The sequence below is a fragment of the Dryobates pubescens genome, chromosome Z (assembly GCF_014839835.1).
Source record: "Dryobates pubescens isolate bDryPub1 chromosome Z, bDryPub1.pri, whole genome shotgun sequence".
NCBI lineage: Eukaryota > Metazoa > Chordata > Aves > Piciformes > Picidae > Dryobates > Dryobates pubescens.
Genome location: NC_071657.1, coordinates 122,548,723 through 122,568,379, shown reverse-complemented (window position 1 = coordinate 122,568,379; position 19,657 = coordinate 122,548,723). Strand labels below are relative to the sequence as shown.

Sequence of the window (19,657 nt, the reverse complement as noted above, 5' to 3'; positions counted from 1 at the left end):
TGGATTTTTTTTTTCCTGTACACTATACTTCCATATGTTACAATACAGGAAATTACAGAGCATGTGTGGAGATTTATTGCATGTTTTGCTTCCCTATTCCTTAGAGGTTAATGCAATGCTTTGTTACATTGATTCAGCTATACTTTTGCATTCCTCTACTCCAGGAGAAATTTAACTCATGGACTACACCATTAGGTGTATTTATTTATTTATTTGTTTGTTTGTTTTCCTCAGGCTACTTCCCTGATTATGTGGTATTCTTGAGGAAGTCAAATGATAAAATGAAAATTGGCCCTTATGAGCATCATAAGTAGTTTGTTACGCTATACTGTGAGACATACGAAGATTCCTCCAATAACATAATAAAATTTCCCCTTTTCTTATTCTGGTTTTCAAAGAGAAAAGGGGTCAAAAATATATTGTGATGCATATACTTGAATGTGTGCTTATTCAGTTCTCTGCTAATAACTTTTAAGCTTGTTGGTTCCATTTAAACCAAATGCAAAATGGGAGCAATTAGAAACAAATTTAAGAAAAGAAAAAGAAAAAGAAAAAGAGGAGAGTGGGCCTATTCACACTCCACTGAGGGGGCACCTGCAGAATTTATTCAGCACTTGCAAACAGTCAAAGAATACACAGAAGGGAAACTTACTAAAAAATGTTTCACTGCAGTAAAACCTAAAGCTGAAGTTCCCATCTTATTAAATGCAAAGCAACCAAGCTGAGGGACTGGAATCACACAAATGAAAATTAATTCCACTACACATGAAACAAGTTGTTTTTCATTAATTAAGCTTGATGCCCTTAAATATGGATAGTTCAAATTGCTTTCAAGATAAATCCTACTTCTGTGTCTCCTGTTGTGTAATGTTTGCTTTTGGAAAAGCAATGGTATTCCCCTTGAACGAGTCAGGGGTTTTCCCCACCAAATAGCTTTCTAAATCTAATGTTCCAGGGTAGCCTTCAGGAAGAAAACTAGAGACCACTGAAAAAATACATTGATAGTGGATAGGAAAACAAGTCTGAAGGGTTGAAAAGAAACTGGTTTTCCTAGCACGTTTGCTTCTTTATTTTCTCTTTGTCAACAACTTTTGACTCATGACTAAATTTTTTAAAATTTTAATCCCATAGAACATATTGAAGTAACTTTTTGTAATAAAAAACATTCTCATGTAAAAATAAATAATATACTGCTTAGTTGTGCTCCCAGTTAGCATTAATAAAGCATTACATGCATAATTTTTACAACTAGAAGTAGCACTGTGGTTGTCATATTTTACTGTACACATAGCTTGATTGTTGCAGAGTAGACATCTGCCAGAAACATTTCAGTTTAGCACAATGAATTTACTGTAACCCTGTCAAAAATCACATAACAATGCCAAAGTATTGCTTTGCATAGAGGTTGAAAACCAGAAATAAATGTGTTGAGGAAGGTTTTCAAATTCTCACAGAATCCAGTCATTACTGATGGTCAGGCACGTAGGAATATCGCTACTCTGTGGGGGATTCCTAGGAAGTGAACATTACTTAATCAGAGTAGTGAAAAGCAAGATCCTGTTGGCTGTAGGTGCCCTGAGTGGGCTGTCAGCACCCCAACATGAACGCTGGCGCACAAAGGGCAGGTGACTTACACAGAAGTGTGAAGGCTTTTTGAAGCCTTTTATTAAAATTAAAGGCCACAATTTGTGTGCAATATCTTCTGCACTGACTGTAATTCTGATGCTTCATTTTTTGCTAATTTTGTATGAAGCACTGCATGCAGCACTACATAGGTTAACTTTCCTGTTGAAGCCTAATGTCTGAATTATTTGAGCCCAATTCTGAGTCCAGAAACACAACAGAAGACACAATCAGAGAAAGTATGTTCTGTCTCGAGGTAATTCTCTAGGATCCTGACATTTCAAGAAATAATGTATCTGGGAAGGTAAGTACTCCTGCATCCTTGATAAAAGATTCTTCAGTGTAGTAGTATGTGGTTTAAATAAATGCATGATGCCTCACATTTTCTCAGATTAGATCTTTTAGTGTTTTCAACAGAGGCCCAAGGTATTCTGGCATATTTCAACTAGAAGATAAGATATGATCCTGGGATGTAACCATAGTCTTCAGGTAAATCCTGGAATTAAGGGGATCATATCAATACATAATGATCTTATTGGACTTTTAAACCATAAACAAGAGAATTGTTTGTTCACATGTGGATACAATTAGTGTAAATCATTATTTCCTGACATTAATATAGTAAAAAAAAATTAAATGCATTATTCTACTATAAGTTTCTATTATTAAACTGATTTCAAACACTGTATATAGAGGTCTGATGGCAGATTAGCAGTCTGTGATATCATGGGAACTTATGTCTTTGCTGATTTGTATGAAAACAATATTACACAGAGGAACCTGCATCTTCGTCTTCCTTTCTGTTTTCAGAAATGCAACTCAGAGTGCTGGGACAGATGTTATCAGACAGTTTGAGAGAGAAAAAAAGACAACCACCACCAAAGCCAAAACCAAAAGAAAACCCTCAAAACCTTATGAGCAGTGATTGCCTGGAAAACTGGAAACCATGTTCTAAAAACAACCAAAGGGAGAGGTTTTTTGTTCCTTTGGAGAGCTTTGGTGAGGTAAGTGGAAAGCACCTGTCCTGTGCACTTTTAATATCTACAAGAACTGAATTTATCTCTATAAAATGTATTGCTATGTGACTGTAAACGTTAATCTTTGTGTATGCACATGAGTTCCTCTCTAACTAAATGCTCTTGCTTGTAGTCCTTCTGTACCCTTCTCCTGTGAATAACCCAATGTGCTGATGGACTGACAAGGCACCCTAATCTGCTACAGCTGAATTAGGGCCAATACGTGTTACACACAGTACTGCCTGACAAATTGAATCAGCTGCTCTAAGTGATTTTGCCTGTTTCAGAGTACTGGGAAACTCAAAGGGCATCAAGTCAAATTACACATTGATCGCTGTTTGCCCTGTAGCTTTTGCACACAGAAGGAATCACATATACCACTTAGAAGATTAGTGGAAGAGACTGCATCAGGGGAATATCATATGTAAGCATGCAGAACTTGGACTTCTCTAGATAGTCTAGCCATCCAGGAAAAAGCAAAATTTATGTTGATGTGCATTTCCCAAATGACACATCATCCCTTCTGCAGACCTTGTAATTCCCAACTTAGCCATACTGTAATTCATGCTTAGTTTTTGGTTCTTTTTCCTTCTTCAAATAAAATGTCAAAATATCACAAATTAGGTTGATGTCTAAATTTGTTTTGTATAGAAATGCAAATCCATATGTACTAAAGTTTATGAACTGCTATGTATTAGAATATCTTTAACCATGAAGCAAACTCACTGATCTTCTACTCTATGATCCTGAACTATGTAGCATTTGGATGACAACGGATAAGTTCCCTGAAACCACTATTTCAATTTACAGAGGCTAAATATTTCCCTAAAAAGCAGTAGCAAAAATAACTTAAATAAGAAGTCAAGAAACCAAATATTATTGGCTAAACTTTATATTCCAATAGCTAATATTTAAAAGACAATACAAGATACTGTGAGGATATGCCAGACATCAGCACAAAGGCTTATCTTTATTTCATTAGCAGTGCTTGCACTAGTGGAGGCCTCCTCCTTCTCCTTGTTATGCAAATTTTGCACCAACTCGCAGCATGCTTCTCAGAGGAGTGTCATAAGTATTACTAAAATAATTTAAATAAGCCACTGTGTACTTGTTCTCAGTTTATTGATCAGTAATTTATGTAGAGTAGGATCAGGTTCAGCACAGATGTCTGTTTCAGTCTCCCAAGTAATTTAGTCACATAAATGATCCTGAAGATTTCTAATTTCAGTCCATTGCCAGGTAGATTTATTTATTACATGTTTTCTTCCAGTTAGTGATTAAAAGAACTAATGCCATTTTTCTCAATTTCATTTCTATTTCTGTGGAACCAGCCATTTAGTTTCTATTCTTTGTGTTCTCTCCTACAGTCAGAGACCCGGTAAACATACCAAGAAAACATGTTTTATCACTCACTCTATTAACTAAGGTTGCCTGTCAACAAGAGATGACATAACATGAAACTGAGGGATTTGAATTGTTGTGTATGTACAACCTTAAGGATTGTTTTCTGCCATATTCTGTGTTTTGGACATGTTCTCTACTTCTGTCACCAAATCCTTACTTCTCAGTCATAATAAATATTTTTGGAAGAGTATTTTGCTCCAAACTCCTCCTAACAGAGTTTCTGTTTGTTTGCTTAGGCTGAAAGCTCTTTTTGAATTCCTTCCACAGAAGGAAATAATCTATGGATTTTTAGTGTCTTTGTTCACCAGACATGGAGATAGTTTGGATTCAAGAACTGATAGTTTTTTGACTGGACTTAAAAAAATCTACTACATCTGTTTAAGGTCAAATGTCTTAATAAAATCTCTCCACAGAAGCAACTTGTTAGCTTCTACTTTTATCAGGTCCCTTCTGCAATTTCCACACCTCTCCCCCACCCCCAGCTTTCTTGATTTCAAAAATGACAATGATGGTATTTGAGTTTTCTGGGAATTTCTGCACTACAGTGCATGTTGCGAACAGAGTTTTTCTCGTTCTGCTTCTGGGCTCCCTCTGATCTTTGTAATGTACAGTACAGTGCTGTCTTCCCTAGGCACTTCTCTTATCATTTTCTTAACTTGTTCTTCTATTCCTTGTGCAGGGGTAGCTTGTGGAGCTATGCAAGGGGAATCATTTACAATGCTAGCTAAACTGCAGAAAAACATTTCTAAGGATTCTGCAGAAATGAAGAATTATGAATATTTGTCTACTTCAAGAGCAAAAGGAGGAAAAATGAAGATTCCCATAAGCCTCCAAAAGCCTTCCATCTTGACCTCATAAACCAACACCTAAATACAAAACTGGTAGCCATTATAAATGCTACATTATTCTCTAGGAGCCACTTTGCTTAGGTCTGTATGAAGGTCACAATGAGGAAACAAAAAGACTGTTGGACCAAAGCCAAGCATTTGTTGATAAACACATTTGAAGAACTCAAACACCTTTCCCTTTCTCCACCTCTCTGAATGCACCAGCAACTAATCTCCCTTCATACAAAGCAAATATACAGTTCTCCCTGGAACAAAAGATACTTCATTTTAAATAAACAACTTATTGCCCTTTTTTCCCATCCTCCCTCCATTTTTCAGATATTGGTACTATACAAGCTGTTCAATTTAATATTGGTTAAGGTTGTTTGGAGTTTTGCACCATGCCACAAATCAGAATTGTGCTAGAGGTCCTGTTTGCCTGACAAGCTATCCCCTCATGGGATTTACAGCCTGCATCCTACTAGCTGACACTGAGAGACAACCTAGGGCTTATTACCTTCTTCTCCAACTTTGGCTCCCTTGGTAAAGGTGATTGTAAAAATGTACTTTTTTTGTTGCCTTGATTTCTTGTGGTAGCTACTTTGGTCTTCAGCCAGTGTTCACTAGCAAGACAAGAAAGAGATATTCAAAGAGATTATCAAAGTGATATTATTTAATCTTGAAAGGTAACCAGTGCTCATGCTGAAGTGTTTGAATCATGTGTTTGCAGACACAAAAGACTATGTGCAGAAGCAATTTATACCCCTATGTCTGTCTGCAGGTCTGTTTCCGTAAGCTTGATAATAAATTCATAAATTCATTGTTTTCTGCTTAATACCAAGTGTTTTGTACTCAGCATAAAATTTGTAGATCCTAATACTGAACCTGCAACTGCTTTGTTGTTTATGTTCTAGAGTGTTGTGTTTGTATATTACACTCTTTTAACCTGATTTTATTACACTCCTTTAACTAGCAAAATTGGCTGATACTTCTAGAAGCACTTTGAACCTGCTACCTGGTGTTGTGTTCTGTCTCAAGAGGGAGATTTAGATTATAGAAGTACTGTAAGAGGTAGCCACATTAAGAGTCTGTCCAAAAGTGGGAAGACATCCCAATTCCTGTTTGATTTTAATGGTGATTTTAACAGGAATATTGATGCTGTTCTGAAAACAAAGACATTTTAAGACCTGTGGAGCAACTGCATACACTTTCCCCCATCATATGAAAAACACATTTTGCCCACAAATGGTTTCAGAGTGGTTTTGGTTTTGCCTTTTTCCAATGTAAGTTGGTTGTGTCGCTTTATCTCATTTGTCTCTATTCTATTTATTTTTCTTCCCCTTTTATCACCCTGTGAAGTGTTTTGGCCTGTCTTTTTCATGGCTGTTGCTGACAGTCTCTTGTCTATTTGTACAGACATTCTGCCCTTATTCGTTTCATCACAGCATGGCTGGTCAGTCAGTCTTGCCAGCAGGAGTTAACTGGAACTTGGGTACTTTGCCAGGTGAAGAACAAAACTGTTCTTCCTGCAACTTGTATTTCAATGATGAGTAAAGAAATGTTTTGTAGTCAACAATAAATAAAAACGCATGGTTTCCTGCAACTGGAACCTTCATTGCATTAGGCTTCCCAAAGTCAGTTCTGCAAGTGGCAGCTTTTAAAAGCTGGTGGTACTGCATCACTTTTTTGCACTTGCTGGGCTTTTGCAGCTTCTTTCTTTTGGAATTGCTACTGGAAAATCAGTGGAGCCCACTCCTGTTACTTCATAGAAGGCTGCAGTTTCTCTACTGAAGGCAGAAAAATCACTTCAGACTTTATTTAACAGCATTGCTCTCTATTTAATTAGATCTTCCATCCCTCTGTTCTCGGATATCTTCCTTGTTGGAATTAGCCAGGTTCTCTAATAGTGGAGTTATATAACTTGTGAAAATTATGCTGCTTTTTGCTTGCCCCCCCACCCCTCTTTTTTTTTTTAACAGCCACATGTTTGGCGTTTATTTCCTATGTTGTTCTTGCAGAATGTGCCATAATCTTGAATTCTCATCTGAAAATGTTGAGCCTGTCACTTTTTTTCCTCTTGACTCACATTTCAAAGAGCTCTGCTTCTTTTTATCATCCTGTCTGCCTTCCTGTTACAATTTTACATTATGATATTGAAGCAGTCTTTGATCGTTTTGTAGTTTGCGTAGGTCCTTGTGTATTACGCTCACTTGCTTGTCTAGTAGCATGTTCACTAGCTTGTCTAGAATGCTGCATGTCAGTGAGACAGCCTGCACCAGCCCAATCTCATCTGCCTTGTTTTTCTGAATAGCTGGCATATTTTGTCTGATGTGCTATACAAATCCTCCAAGTGTTTGGCTGAGACCTTTTTGATAATTAATATCTTATTCACCAGGGATAAATACATTTCCTCCAAATTTCCCTTCTTTTTTTTTTTTTCCTGAATAATAATGATTGCATATGCACAGGTTACTGTCACTGCACCTTCCCAGTTGCTCCCCATGCCCTACCATGACATGATTTTACCATAAGGATAGAAGAATTTGTATTTATTATGCTACTGATAGTTAGCATATGGTGGTGAGAATTATTGTACTGTTGTTGACAGTATTCACTCTCTTTAAGCACTTGTGTTAAATTTCATCTTCACTGTGCAATGACCATTACAGATCTTTTGAAACAGAAAGTGTGCTTGTTATATTAACAGGGGTCAATTACAATTAAGTTCTAAATTTCACTGGAATTAAGAAGGCTAACGACTGAGGAACAAGGGTGAGTGTGAGTGGCAGACTCTGTTTCACTCTGTTTATGGATAAATATGAAGAATTGTCTCATTACACCAATTAGACTGAGCTTATGGGGTTGAAGACTGTTTAATAAAATGTATAGTTTTATATATTTTATAATTAATATTTCCTGGTGCAGGTATCTTCAAACACCACTGTAATTTATTTACACAGTATATTTACAGGTTATATTTGGTTGTGGGTATTACTTTCCACACATGAAAAGGGTTAAATGATTTAAGCACAGATCTAGAATTTCCAATACAGCAATTCAAATTGGAAATACAGGTGCTGTAATCTGTGGTTTTCCCACAAGTGGGATTCCACGGCAGGTACTCACAATTTGCTCCTCTGTCTGCTATCTTCCCAGATGCTGTGGCTATAATTTGAACAGTCCTTAGCTCAGAGAGGGCTAAGGGGTCTCTCTCTGGTGTGCTGCCTTGCTGGGCTGTAGCCTCTTTTGGGATTCAGTTCTCTTGGAGCTTTTTCCCTTTCTGCCTTGGTCCAGGTGTAAGGCCTGGGTGTAGTTGGTCTGCTAATGCAGGCCCTTCATCTGCTACTCCGGCAGTATTTGGCTCCTGTTGCTTCTTGGGTGAGAGCAAGACAAGTTGCCTAACTTCTCCGCTGGTTTAAATACTGTCCCAAGACAATTAATGCCCTTTGGTTGGTAGCACGGAACCCTGATAACTGGACCTATAGGATGGGTGTGGTGGGCTTATCCAAACATGGCCAGAGGCTCACTCACAGTTCACACCTGTGTCACAACATTAATTATACATACTTCATATTTGCCTTGGCCATCTGGACCCCAGGAAGTGACCAGCTTAACCCATTCACAGGTGCTTAGCCTGTTGTCTGGGTTAGGGCATGTTTTAGGGTTTGACCCTTCCGGACAGACTGGTGAAGTTTATTTCTGATCTCACTGATGCTTTTGAGACTTGTCTTTTTTTTAACCAGGAATATGTAAAATGAATTTACATGTATTTGCATTATTAAATTCAGAAGGAATTTAAGAATAATATGAATAATAAACAATGTTGCAAGCTTCCAGGAAAATGATATTTTATTTTGTTTTAATTTATTTTATGCCCCCCCCCCCCCCCCCCCTTTTTTTTTTTAATGGTATTGCCTAATGAAAGGAAGGATTTCTGGTTACTGTATGGTATTTGGGACTACTGGTGGGAAAGGGGGAACAGAAAACAAAGTTCCTGTAGGGAAATGAAGGGAAAGGAAGGGACCTAAACTCATTTTGGCTTCATTCTGCATAGCCTGAAAGCCTCGGGGGAACTTCCAAGTGTTACAATAGGTAGGCTACAATGCACTGATCCAGTCTGAAGATACCAAAGCACGGCTGAGGGTGGGTAGTCTTGAAACTGATTAAAAGTAATCACAGCCTTGTGGCCCGAGGCATGCAGAAAACAGCACCATTAATGCTATCCAGGAATCCATATAATGTCCTACATAGCAATTGCCAGTAAAGAGAAGAATAAATTTCTCTAGCACTTCTTGAAGCCAGGGAATTTCTTGTTTCTGCCAGTGTGGCAAATAACAGAGTTATCCTGAAGTGTCTCGAGTGTCAACCCTGATGCTGGTGGGGAGGTGAGATCTCTGATGCAGAGTGTGCTTTTTATATCCAAGGGGTGCCTTGACTTTTCATAGTTCTTAATTTACAATCCAATTTATATCCATCTTAATTCATAATCCAATAGAAGCTATACTGAGAGATACCAACGTCTTATTTTGTGCTCAGTATATTGTAATATATAGAATAACAGTGGGAAGAAATTACTGAAAAATAATTGCAATGAGATGTTTCAATAATGGCTTATGCAGAACCTGCTGGGAATCCCTCATATACTGTTGATTTCAATAAGAATATTTATTGTAATAAACACAGTAGAGTTCTGGCTTTAGTTTAATACAAAGATTTGTGTAAAAAAAAATAGAGTTGTATCTCTTAAATTATCTTAACCATATGTGGTTGCTTTTAAAATTAACCAGTTTATTATTTTCTAAAGAGCAGCTGGGGAACTGTTTAATATATAAACCTGAAAGCAATGTAATTACAAACAGAGGGGCAGAAGTAATATTATGTAGTCACAGTTTAGAAATTGAACCTTGAGCATTTCAATGTATGTCTGCATAAATGTTTGGTATTAGTTTGCTTCAGCACTTATCTCAATGGGATGTTTTTGCCATGGCACATTTCTTTCACCCGTTGGTAAACCAACAAACCACCACATCCACATTCCCTCTCATTTGTGCCAGTTTCACCTCATTTTAAGTAAGCTCCTTATTTTCACACATGCATAAAAATGGACCAAATTACAGAGGAAACTGAGAAGAATTGAATATAAGAAATGTATTCAATTTTTTAAAAAAATAGAGATGTACATGTGAAAGAAATATATGAAATTTAATTATTTAAAAAATATTACATTTCAGGAATGTCAAGAGCACATGTTATGTATGCATTTGAAATTATAAGGCTCAATTAGTCCTTGTGAAAGATGGTTCAGTACTGAACATGTGTGCCTCCTGCATACATCTATGAATTCTGTGCTCAGTACACACAAAGTACCTGTATAGATCTATGAAATCTGCGCTTAGTACACAAAATCCCAAATTATGTGTGTTCTGGGTAATGGCACAACCATTGATGTTGAGTTTAACTGACCTCTGTAGGTGCTGTGCATAGTACCTGCCCACATATTTGAAAGAGTTAAAAATTACAGAGTACAGTGTCTTTTTACCTGCTTTTTTAAAAAGAGTATTCATCGCTTGGACATGAGGGTTTATCCCCACTTCTCAGTAGACATAGTTGTGTACAAGTGTTATAAGTTGTTTCTCTTTTGCATTATTTAGGGTAGTTCAGATATGGTGAACAAGAGTTTTGGTGTTCTGGGTTTTTTTTTTTCTCATTTTAGTGAAAAACACTGAATTTTCCTTATTTTTTTCCAGTGTTGCACATTTTAGAGTGCTTCCTTATTAATGCCTTTGTTTTAAAAATGGGGCAGAGAGACTCCTGATCTCAGCAAATATCTTAGTGAGTATACTTTTGCTTTGGGGCAATCACAACTTAATATTCATAAATCTTGGAATGCAGAGGCGAAACGTGAAGAGAATCAATGTAGATTCTCAAGCATTAGGTATTGGGGCTAAATATCTGATGTGAACAACTTATCAGAGGATTGGCAACATTATTAAAGTATCATGTAAGAGCCAAGCTCTTTCTAAGTTTCAAAAAACCATGGAAAGATTCCTAGTACTAGTTGACATTTCAATAAAAAATATAGCTAAGAAGGAAATACTTCGTATAAAGAGATCTCAACAGACTAACAAAAAAATTAAACAATAAAGTAGAAACCAGTGAAATAAAATAAAAATAGGCTCTTGCAGTGACACCTGAAATCTGAAAATCAATTAAAGCTAATTTCTAAAATGACAAGAATGTCGTTCATATTATAAAGGACACAGCAAATCCTGTGTTGCACATGTTTAGAAAGTATTTGGGGTTTGATGAAAAATTCTCAATAAGTGCCCATTCCATGCACTGCTTTCTCCATAGACATATTAATGTCAACAGTAATTGTCTCAGTTTGTACCATGGGTAGAGATAATACAAAATAGTCCATCACAGGTATACACCTCTCTAATCAAAATTCAAAAGCTAACCAAAGTTTACCTTAAGATGACAGAGAACAACAGGCTTGCTATATATTCCAGACTAGGAAATCAAGGCTATGGAAGATCAATAGCAAAAGCCACTTCCTGTGCATGGCAGATAGATAGATAGATAGATAGATAGATAGATAGATAGATAGATAGATAGACAAACAGAGAGACACCTTTGGAAAAAGCATTTTCCCACCATTATCTCTTTGATAATGAAGGGAATCTGTGTTCAGCAATGCAGGATGGTATGGAAATAGTGTGGGGCTTCCTGGACAACAAAACCTGGTCTAGTATTGCTCATAAGAGATAAGATTATGTAGTTGCTTCTTCAGAGCCACTGGAATTCTGTCTGGAAAATGATGGTGGTTGCATTTAAGTGACTTTGATAGTGTGAGCTGTTTTTCAGTGTGTGATGTATTTTTCCCTTCAACTTTTTATTCAGAGGAGATATGTCTTGCTTCCAAGTCATTTATGAGGCACCTGTCCTGCAAGCCTGTATAATGCAGGTGTAGAACTCTGTTTCTTGCTTCTTTATCACTGTTCATGCCTGAGAACTTCTACATTTGATGACATTTGACAACTAAGCATTCTATTTATTGGCATTTAAAAAAATTCTGTTGAACATGAACAAGAAGGAACAGGATCCATCTTTCTCAGCTGTGCTGGTTTTGCAGGTGGAGATGCAGTAAAAAGCATGAAAATTCCTTTTTCTCTACACTGAACTCCATAGATCTTGCTCAGAATGCTCAGAAGGACAGGCACTGTGAACTAAAACTGTGTTACCATGTCTGAGTAGACATGGTGACAATTCAGGGTAGAGGTTAAAGAAAAGACTTTTGAGAAGTATAAGGCTACTCTGTTTAACTTGTGGCTTATTGATGCTAGCTAGTGTACAGTTTGTCAAATTCTTATTCTTTTTCTAGAATATTTGGCTTTAGTTAGTCTCCCCCCACCCCCAATATTTCCTTTTTAAAAAAAATTAGTTAAACGTTATAAAATAATGTTTGACTACATTGATACCATCTAATGGGATTTTGCCTGGTACTTGATTTCAGATGTTTATACTTTTAAGATCATGACTACTCTAGAGAAAGCTGCAAAACCCCCAAAATAGATAGGTGAAACATGACACCTAAAGGGTATAGAGAACCTTTTCACAATTATAAGGATCTTTTATTATTTATCTAAACACAAGGAAGGCAAAACCTAGAAAGTCAAAGTACTGGAATAAGGAAAGCTTCTGGGCTGGGGATTGCAGGAGAAAATGACCTGTCAATGAATGCCGGACTGCCACCTGGTGCTCACAGGGATAGGAGATGCCTGCCTAGCCTCTTCCTACCTCTCACCTTCCAAATTAATTAGGGTCAGCAAGAGAATTTGTCCATTTACTTAACTGTTCATAACTTTAGGACTGTAGGATTCAAATTATTACAATTCTTAGAAATGTAATGTAAAATGACACATTTTGTTAAGATCAAATTGTGTCTTTGAATTAACCATACATGAAAACCCAAACCTTCATAAAACATGTAGTTGTGTTTTTATAGAAGAAAATATGTATATTCTGACTGTGGCAACACTGCAAAGTTTAGCTAATTAACTGTTTCTGAACAATTCTTTTGAAGATGTGTGAGCATGGTTTTACTTGGTGTTAGCTGCCTCAAGTTGTTTTCTACAAAAAAGATAACCTAATATACTAAATCCCTGTGTATATTCAAGATGCTTATTGGAGTCTGTCAGAATCCCACGAGTCAGATGGTTACATCAAATCTTACTCCTTTCACATAAGCTGCATTTCATGTTGTTTAAGTTCAGCCTCTCTAGTGAGGCAGCTGAGCTCCTTCTGTGGTCTGCAGAAGCAGAGGGGCACTTTCAGAGAGCAATACATCCTACATGAGATTAGTTTCCTAAAACAGAAAAAAAGATTAAATCATCTCTAGGAATAGCCATTTCTCCCCATCGAATACTGCCCTAGAAGTCAGATTAGACAAGAAAAGTTAATGAGAGGAATTCCACTTACACTTTTGTTGGAAAATTTGACTTGTTTTTTTGCCACAAAGAGCATATCTCAGCTATGAACCATGTCTGGTTGATGCTGCATATTAATTTTCAATAGATTTCCCTCCATGCTGTGAAATAATCATTTAATAAAGCTTTCAGGGGCAGTGTGAACCTTAGTAATATAGCTTTAATAGATCTGCTGCCTGGGAACTTAAATAAAGGCTTAGGCCCAGTGCCGGTATTAAGGTAAAGACCCCCATAGGCAGCCTTGTCCCTTATGTAGGTCTTAGATGATCTGAACCAGTTTGGGTAATATTTTTCTTGATGGGAAAGTTGACAATAGCAGACTTCTACCAGAGAAAACCATAACATTTCAGTTTGGAAGGTACATAAAAAAAGCCAAATGATGTTTTCCAATGCGGAAATACATCTTGTCCATCTGCTCCTGGACCTTGAGAGAAATTATGGAAACATACTGTATTAATTACTTACAATATTTTGCAAAGAATACTTATTTCTTTTCCCCCTAAATACTCTCACCATTATATTATGTATCCAAAATTAGATCACAATAGTTCACTCTTGAAAGAAAGGTTCAGTAAGCACACAAAGGGCAGTATGAATAATTATTACACTATCTTTTGAGGAAACATTACAAGGGGATCAACAGAGTTTTGTCTGTTGCCTCTGAGTAGTCTTCCAGTGCTGCTCCTGTTCTTGTTTAGTAATTTTGAAAATGGTGTACATTTATGTAGTAAGTTCTAACTCAGGAAATATTAAAGTACTTTTTAAAATTATGCTCCTTTTATAGTCTTTAGCCAGGGAACCAACCTTTGCTACCAAGAGGGCCTGAAGAGGAGTCATTCTATTGGAACTTTGGAGAATATAATGTGAAAACAGTTGTTGCACCACACTGGGAGTTGGTATGTTTCTCTGTGATAAGTTTTCTAGTGCTAAGACCTATGTTGGAGAGAACCTTTACTACATTTCTACATTTAGAGATGAGAAATAGTTGAATCTTCTGGCTCTGTGAACACCAACAGTCCCTCTGTAATGAGATTTTGTGCAGGAGCTGTAAATAGACTAGAAAGATGCACAGAAGAATTACTATATACTTCAGACCGTTTGTGCAGTAGAAAGTTGTGACCGTTTGACACTGTGCCTTTAAGAAAGGGGCACACTGGCTAAATGTTTGTAAAATATTTTGGTATTCTAAATGAATTTCATTGGCCAAGTATAGGTGGCCAGTGAAAAAGACTTGGAGATTGGACCCAGGGGAGCTGGGAACTTTCTCTCAGTCTTCCTTCCTTCGCTGTCCCTTTCGGCTGGATCTGCTTCTGGGCTTCTTGCCAAGAGATAAGAACTAACTCACTTCCTATAACAGGCCTGTCCGCTTCTTCCCCTGTCCTGCTAACCATCCTCGTCTCTTCTTCTACCTCTTTGGGGGAGAAGGGAGGTAGGGGGTGAAGGGGAGCACAGGGGGAAGCCCCCTCTGTGGGGGGTCTGGTTTCTGGTTGAGTTCATTTGCTGTATATTCCTGTATATATTGTAAAATACCTGTATTTGTTGTGTTACATATAATCTGTTTCCTTGTAAAATATACTCTCATTTCTTCAGCTGGGTTTAGCTGTAGTCTCTTTCTCAGTGAGGGAGGGAAAGCAGAGCCTTTCCTTTCAAACCACCAAAGTGTTAGCCAAAACATTTGTCACAAGTTCTTGATGAAATAGGTTCCTTCATAGTGAGACTTTGAATCAGTGACTGTGTCCACCACTGCATAAAACACTACTTCGTACTGCAAGGTGGTAATAATCTTTAAGGTTTATAGGTAATACATATTTTAGTCAGTATATTCTGTGTAACATAAAATAAGTGGTAAAAAAAATCCATGTACTCTTTTAATTCTGATTGGATGAGACTTCATTCTTTATAAAAGCAACATAGAAATGAAAGTAGAAAAGCTTAAGAAAAAAACGCCACTTATTTTTAGTAGTATATTTAACAATATTTGAAAAAAACCCAACCATCTCCAAGTAATATGCAACCTGTATGAAAATGAAAGCTTATTACTGTGTCTAGAATGCATAGCTTGAGACTAATATATAATTAACATAATTAGTCTTTCATTGTTCTTGTAGCAATTCAATAGCAGTGATTGAAGAAAGTGTAAAACTTGGAAGGAATTTCCAGTAGGACAAATTTAAGATCTGATGATGACATCTTGGAAGTCTGTACATTTAGAGGATCAGAAGTGTAGGACTGTCTCATAGTTGTCAACCCATCAATTAGAAAATACTTGCATCAGTGACAAATACATAGTAAAATTACCCATGACCTTACTGTTCTTTCAAAGCTTGGGGGAAAAAAATAATAAATTGCTAATCTCAATCCTTAATTTCCCTTTTGACTTCTTCTGCAAGTGAGCCAGAAAGCGTCTGTTAAAAAGGAATAGCTCAACTGAAACAGATTCCTCTTGCTTTTGTCTTCAAGTGAACTAACTGCACTGTGAAAGGACAAGAAATGTGAATGCACCACAAAAGAGTTTTATAGTAAAGATAAGGTACAGTCTGAGGGTAATTATCAACATCTCCATTGTGCAATACATACTCACAATGGTTACAGGTAGTTGGTCAAGAAACAAGTGGAACAAATCTTTAGTATTTTTTAAAGGTGCTCTGCAGATACCTAGATTTTTCATGTAAGTTATGCTCATACTTTTGTTAAGAGCTGTTATTAGAGCTGCATGAAGAAATTGGTAGTTATTGCAGTACATGAAATTAAATGCAACAAAAGTATGTGAGAAAACAGCGAAACACTCATATTAACTAGTGATGTTATTAATATACTCTGATCCTAAGAATGATGTTTTATCTGGAGAATTTTTCCTCTAACCATTTACACTGATTTATGTTCATTTATGTATCAAACTTCCAAATAAATGAGCTTTAACAAGTTAAATTTCTACAAAATACACATGGAGGGCTGGGTAGGGGCTTACTCCAAAGATAATTGCCAACTGGAAATTAAACATACAAACAATATGTAACTAGCATTAAAATTGCCTCTATATGTAGAGAGGGGCTTCTGGACTAGAGTTGTGAAAATATTCAAAATGGGACCTTTCTGAATACCTTCATGTTGTGGTAGGCAAAAGGAAAACAATATCGTATATCCTAGCTAGTCTTGTAAGTGCTTTTCTTGTAAGAAAAGAATGCAAAGTTCAAAAGTGGGTTTCTGCAGCAATGGAGTCCTTGTACTGGGAGGATTTAGGGGTCACAGAGTAGATTTTGTTGTCACTTACTCTGGATTGAATCCGTTGACTTCTAAGGAGTCAATGTAAATTTAAATTGTTGTACTTGAGATGTCAATACAGACCACAGACTGACGTTTCTTAAAACTCACATATGATACTGGTTAAATTAACTGAATTGCAGAAACATATCAAAATTTTATTATTTAATTCACAGTGCTGAACATGAAAATTGAACTAAAACTCTTGCTCAGAGCAAGACCCTTGTGTTGTTTTCTTTTGCAAAATGTATGTGTAGCTTTTCTGAAATTTTGTGAGAGCTATATGAAGGTACAAAGAAGAAATAGGACTGAAAATTTCTGTTTCTTCACTATTCAGAAAATGGTGTGAAGGCCTTCTGAAAGAGATCCAGCAGTCACTCTGTGATATAGCATCAAGGTGTGGACACAAAGAATTCAAAAGAAGGAGAAAAAAGTTACTTCCTAACTCAAGGGAAAGCTTTCTTTTTTTTCTCCCTGCACTAGAACAGTGTGTAACTGATGACCAGAATTGGGATTGATCTTCCCTAGTATCAGAGATCTATATCTGAATGAGTTACCCCAACATTTCTGGGAGCCCACAAATAGAAAGGGGTGCTTTTGGGTACAATTTATCTGACCTATTCTAAAGCAATTGTGGCATGGAAGTGACTACTGCTTTTACTAATTATGAAGACATTCTTTGCTCGGAGAGTAGTGTTTCAGTATTTGGAGATTATTAAAATGGCCAACATTTTTCTGACCTAAAATAATTTATTTATTAATGGAAGAGATGTGATCTTTACATTAAAACCCAGTGTAAGGACAATGTTCTAGAAAGCTGCAGTGCGCCACTCTGGTTCTTTTACTGTGGAGTTTAGAAGAGTAGTAGGCCATCTTTCCTGACTCTGTATTATTAAATGAGAAGCTGCATTGGCCACCTCCACTACATATTCTGAAGATTTTCTTGAGCCAGATCAGCTAGGAAAGGCTACTATTGTATGTATAATATGTTCATCATGAACTACACTCAGTGAAAAAGACTTGGAGCACAGCTCTTGGCAAGAGTATGGCAAGATTTCCAAATAAAAATATTTCACTTTCTTACATTTTGCTTCCAATTAAAAGTTTTCCATGGGTGAAATTTTCTGACTCATTCTAACCACAAATATATTCCAATAAAGTTGTTATGGTATTCTATCTTGTAACCCAAAACCAAGGGGAAAAGTGATTTGTGTTGTTATCCATTCCTTAATAACCATAATGAATGAAACTTTAAGCCAAATTCATAACATAAAAGATGCTAATTTCAGCCAAAGTAAATGATTGATCGTTTTGTACAACTCTTTTATTCAAGAAAAACAACCCATATGATTAATACAGAATAGACTTAAAACTGTGGATGGGAAAAGCAAGACATTGTTTAAATAAATTTGTTTTCTCCTTGCTAGGAAAAGATTTGACTCTTCATTAGGAAACCAGTATATTTTAACGGAAATTGTTCTCCCCAGGTATGTCACTGAATAGAATAGAATAGAATAGAATAGAATAGAATAGAATAGAATAGACCAGACCAGACCAGACCAGACCAGACCAGGTTGGAAGAGACCTTCATGATCATCGCATCCAACCCATCATCCAACACCATCTAATCAACAAAATTAAGCACCCCATCAAGTCTCCTCCTAAACACCTCCAGTGATGGCAACTCCACCACCTCCCCAGGCAGCCCACTCCAATGGCAATCACTCTCTCTATGAAGAATTTCTTCCTAACACCCAGTCTAAACCTCCCCTGGTGCAGCCTGAGACTGTGTCCTCCCTCTTGTTTGTGAATTTCTATTTTCTAAATAAAAAAGAGCAGCCATTGTGCAGCTTATAAGAAGTGTGAAACAGTTTCTAACATGCTGCAGGTATCACTACTACTGGTAAATTAAGTATTTTATTAGATTAAGTTAATTTACATTAATCATACTATTTTACAGTTGAACAGTAAAATACATCACAGATCTTAGTTACCTTTCCTGATTATCACAGGATTGTAACAAATTTACAGTTATTATTTCTTTCTCAGTCAGTTGTCATCTGTATTATCACCTTGAAACTACAGGAGGCTCTGAATGTTACATACACATGACTTTGAGTGGTACTTCTGGTTCTTGCTGCCTCCCTGTTAATGCCTGCTCTTGTCTACATTCTTCCAGGCACATCAGGCTGTGTTTTGCCATAAATCCATTGCAGGGTGGAGGTCTCTAGAGGCCCTGTACTATTTAATTCAGTGGGTCTCTTCAGCACAAACACTGCACTTTATGTTCATAAAAAAAGTGCCTGTTATACTTTGGCACTGAACAAGTGGGTGATGATAAAACCACAGATTTTGTTGGTCTCAATGAAGAAAGAAAAAGGTGAGTCTATAGTACATGAGTGAAGGATACACTGGAAATTTTGAAGATGTATTCCAAGAAAGTACAAAGAGCCATGCTTAGGCAGATAACATAACATAAATGCTAAGTATTTCATGTTTTATTGTGATAAACATGTACTTTAATATAGAGAACATGAATGTAAAAATATATGTAATTGCTTGACTTACAATTTTTTGTTGTTGGTGGGTTTGGGGTAACTGCACTATTGCCCTCTTTTAAAGCTAAGAAGGCTTATAATCATTAATACATTTATATTTTTAAACAGAACTGAAGTACCTATGAAATCTAGTTATACATAGAATCCAAAAAAGTCCATGTAGTATTTTGACCATAAGGGTAGGTTTTGTGGGAACTTACTATTGTCAAAGAAGTGTGCAAGCAAACAATTGTTAAAAAAACCCTCTGAATAAAAATGCTATAGATAATGCTTTAAATTTTTAAAGAGTTTGGTGGTTTTTTTTACTGGGATAGATCTATTCTTTTTGATGTTAGTGATAACATACATTCCATCGATCTGTCTCCCCAGTGACCCACTGAAGTTTGGTGGTATATCTATTGAAATGTTGCTTAAGTTCATCCACCTTGGGTTTCTACACCAAGTTATCCCTTCACAAATTATTCCTTGTTGAGATGCAT

At 36.6% G+C, this 19,657-nt stretch overlaps 1 protein-coding gene across 1 annotated transcript in view; it reads left to right on the top strand.

Annotated features, from left to right (window-relative positions):
• MDFIC (MyoD family inhibitor domain containing) overlaps positions 1-4,901 on the top strand; it is an 81,904-nt gene extending 77,003 nt beyond the window's left edge. The window contains 1 exon segment of the mRNA XM_054177861.1: positions 4,723-4,901. Coding sequence (XP_054033836.1) covers positions 4,723-4,901 — 179 coding nt within the window.
• Positions 4,902-19,657: the final 14,756 nt, after the last annotated feature.